Raw genomic sequence first — 3,110 nt, forward strand, 5'->3', positions numbered from 1 at the left:
GCTCCTCAAGGGCAGGTGCCCGCCCGCACTCAGCGGGGGGGTGCAGAGGTAGGCAGGTCCTCACAGGCATCCCCGCTTCGCCGTTGCAGCCTTTCTTGGACAGGGAGGGGGAGGATGAAAGTCTCGGCTGGCAGAGCGGTCCGATGAGGCCCAGCTCGGAGGAGTCGGTCTTTAGTGTGAATAAAAGCGCTCAGATTCCCTGCGATAAGGGGGTGAGCGGAGTGGAAGCTTTGCTGCTGCTCCTCCTCCTGCTCTTCGGGGAATCTCTAGTTGGCACTCGTCTTTAGAAAGCAGTTTTGACCTGTAACCTGTCCTGTGTCTCCACACGAACTCGTAGGGTGGTGTTCTGATGCAGTTTGGGTGGCTTTGGGGAAGAGGGCTTTTCTGTGGCAGGGGTTGTTCTAGGGTTAGGACAGAGAGGCATGATCATGTAGGAACAGTCCTGTGTTAGGCTTGCTTCACCTCTTCCTGAATCCTGGCAGCTGTGTAGGTGTTCCAAGTTGAACATCTCAGCTTTAGGAAGGACAGCAGCAAGTGCTGAAACTTTGGGAATGGAAGATCTGGGGTCTGCAATGAACAGTGCTTTTTGTGACCTCCTTGCAGTCAGATCTTGCTCGAGGAAAATTGCAATGCTTTTTTTCCTTCCCTTTACCTGTCTGAGAACAGCTGGTGCTTTCTTTTCCTCATCCTAATAAGTTGGCTGGCTTGAGTCTGAGCTGGATCTGCAAGCAGTCGTCATAGATCAGAAAAGCTTATTCATTTGGCCCTGGACCATACCTTATCTGCAGCTGGCTTATTTCTACCAGTAGGCAGTTGCTGATGTTCGGAGCAATAGTTGGAGAACAACTGGGAAACATTTAAGGTTCTTCAGCCAGGGTCAAGGAATTCTTGTCCTACTTCCACTATGTATAGTATTGGGTCCTGGAGGTGGTGCCTAGTTAATTCTCACCTTCTTGTGTAGAGTATTCTCAGCTGTGCTTGCACCAGTCTCTTTCTTGGTGAGGACACAGCTGCTGCTTAGGCCTAATACACATATCTACTAGGCAGGGTGTGGGGAGATGGTATGTAACTGCGATTGCTGTATGCTCAGCTTTTGTGTACTACTAAGCTGAATATGCACAAGCATCAAGTTTAAGCAATAGTTTAGTGTCTGTCTTGCTACATGCATCTGTATGATTGTTCACTGTGTAAAGTGTAATTGGTGTAAGTTTAAAAAAAAAATATTGTTCATCATGTTTACTGTAATTTTTAAAACATGATATTCATGTTTAATGTTTGTCCAGTGCACCAGCAGTTGTCCTTGTGTGTGACAAATGGAGCTGTGTTTTGGACAAACAACATAAGCAAGGCCAGAAAGGGGGATGGGGAGCTATGCATGAGCTCATGTGAACCCTGAGGGGGCAAAATTATTCTGAAGTAGTGTGGAAATCCAAGTAGCTTGGAAGAAATGAGTATTGCAATGTTTAGAAAAAGCTAACAAATTAGTGATGTTTTTAGATTGAAGAGAAAAAGCTTAGGGACCCTCATAAATAACACTCATGACAACTCTTTGAGGGAGCAGTGTTCAAGCAAACCGAAATAATTTGTTGAAATACCGCAAGAGTGTTCACTGGGTGGGTAAAAGAACTTTCTAAACTGGTTCTGAGGAAGATGGTAGTCAGCAACTTTACCTGCTCTGTACTTTTGTTAGCCATGGAGATAAAAGTACATATAAAGAAGAGCAAGTCAGTTGCTGTGTCTTTTAGTGAACTGCTAAATGATGAGTTGTGTTCCAAATATAAAGGTCCTGTTATCGCTGTAACAAAAAAATATTGCAGGATTTTCCACTTCTTCAGTAGAATTTGTGAATTCAATCATAAATTTAGTCTTTAAACAGAGCACACTTGATCAAGATCTAGGTAGGGATTTAGCATATTTTCAGTCCTTTTAAAAATACCTGTAGCATGTTAATTATTTCAGGGATGTGCAATTTTTTTTAAACTGAGAGGAAGGGCTTAAACAATGGTTAAAAATGAAAAAATCATGAGGCAGAAATGCTTAATATTGTTAGTAGGTCTGCTATTATCGTTGTAGACTTCCTTCTATAAATGGTAAAAATAGCTGGTGTAACCAGACTGCTGACAGAAAGGGGTGTTGTCTGATCAGATCCTCGTAATTTGTGGTGAGTTTGCTAAAATAGGTTGCATTTGTGAAGATTTTTTTTTTACATAACTTACTGTCAAGATTTGGATATTTTAACTGGCATTGGGTATCTTGCAATGATAGCCAGAACAAATATGTTTGTTCTATCTATGTGCACTGTGCTGTTTACTTCTCTGTGGTATTCTCTGCTCAGTGTATTGTGGAGTGCTGAACATGGTATCTCTTTGCTACCAGAAATACACAAGTATAGGATACCTGTGGCTTTCTGGAAGTAAAATTTGTTATTTGGAAATCACTCCCATGTCTGAAAATGATTAAACTTAACTGTGAAAGTACTTCATTAGTCTTTTTTAACAAGTCACATGTGTGTGTTCCATGCCATGTGCCAGTCTGTATTGATCATGTGTGAGAAGCACTGAGCTGTCATTTGGAAAATACATTGCATCAGCTTTGGGAATCTTGATAGTGTATGCAGGGTATGTTACTGGCTTGTTATATAACATGTTGCATGATATTACCCTGTCTAGATAACAGATTGGACTTAATTTATTTTTTCTTCAAAATCTTTTTTCCCCCCTGTTTTCTCCATAACGGAATTTTCCCTGAGGCATAGAATAACATGAAAACCATTTGGGAGCAGACATCAGAGTAAAAAATTATGTGGGAATCAAGAAAAGTGTGTTGGTATTTGGTTAAGAAGGGGTTTAATTGGCTGCTGGTCCTTTCTAAATCTCTGTCAAAGCTTCAGTCTAGACAAGTGAATCTTCAGTGAGCTGTCTCGAAAGCTCAGTCCTTTAAGTGTTGGTTTTTTTCCTCAAATGTAATATCCTTCAATTTTCTTTATGTTTTCATTCAACACTCCAGTATTGTATAGATATGTGACTTAATCCTCATAATACTTCTGTGGGATAGGTAATAAAACTAATTTTTTTATCATGCTGTGAACCTCATTACTTGTTTGTTCCTGC

The 3,110-nt window shown here is 41.0% G+C and overlaps 1 protein-coding gene across 1 annotated transcript in view; it reads left to right on the forward strand.

The window, feature by feature from the left end:
- The first annotated feature begins 143 nt into the window (after positions 1-143).
- Positions 144-3,110, forward strand: part of NELFA (negative elongation factor complex member A) — a 20,933-nt gene continuing 17,966 nt past the window's right edge. Inside the window, exon 1 of the mRNA XM_010088147.1 lies at positions 144-212. Coding sequence (XP_010086449.1) covers positions 144-212 — 69 coding nt within the window. The remainder of the gene's footprint in view (positions 213-3,110) is intronic.

Source organism: Pterocles gutturalis, unplaced genomic scaffold (assembly GCF_000699245.1).
Source record: "Pterocles gutturalis isolate BGI_N339 unplaced genomic scaffold, ASM69924v1 scaffold1652, whole genome shotgun sequence".
NCBI lineage: Eukaryota > Metazoa > Chordata > Aves > Pterocliformes > Pteroclidae > Pterocles > Pterocles gutturalis.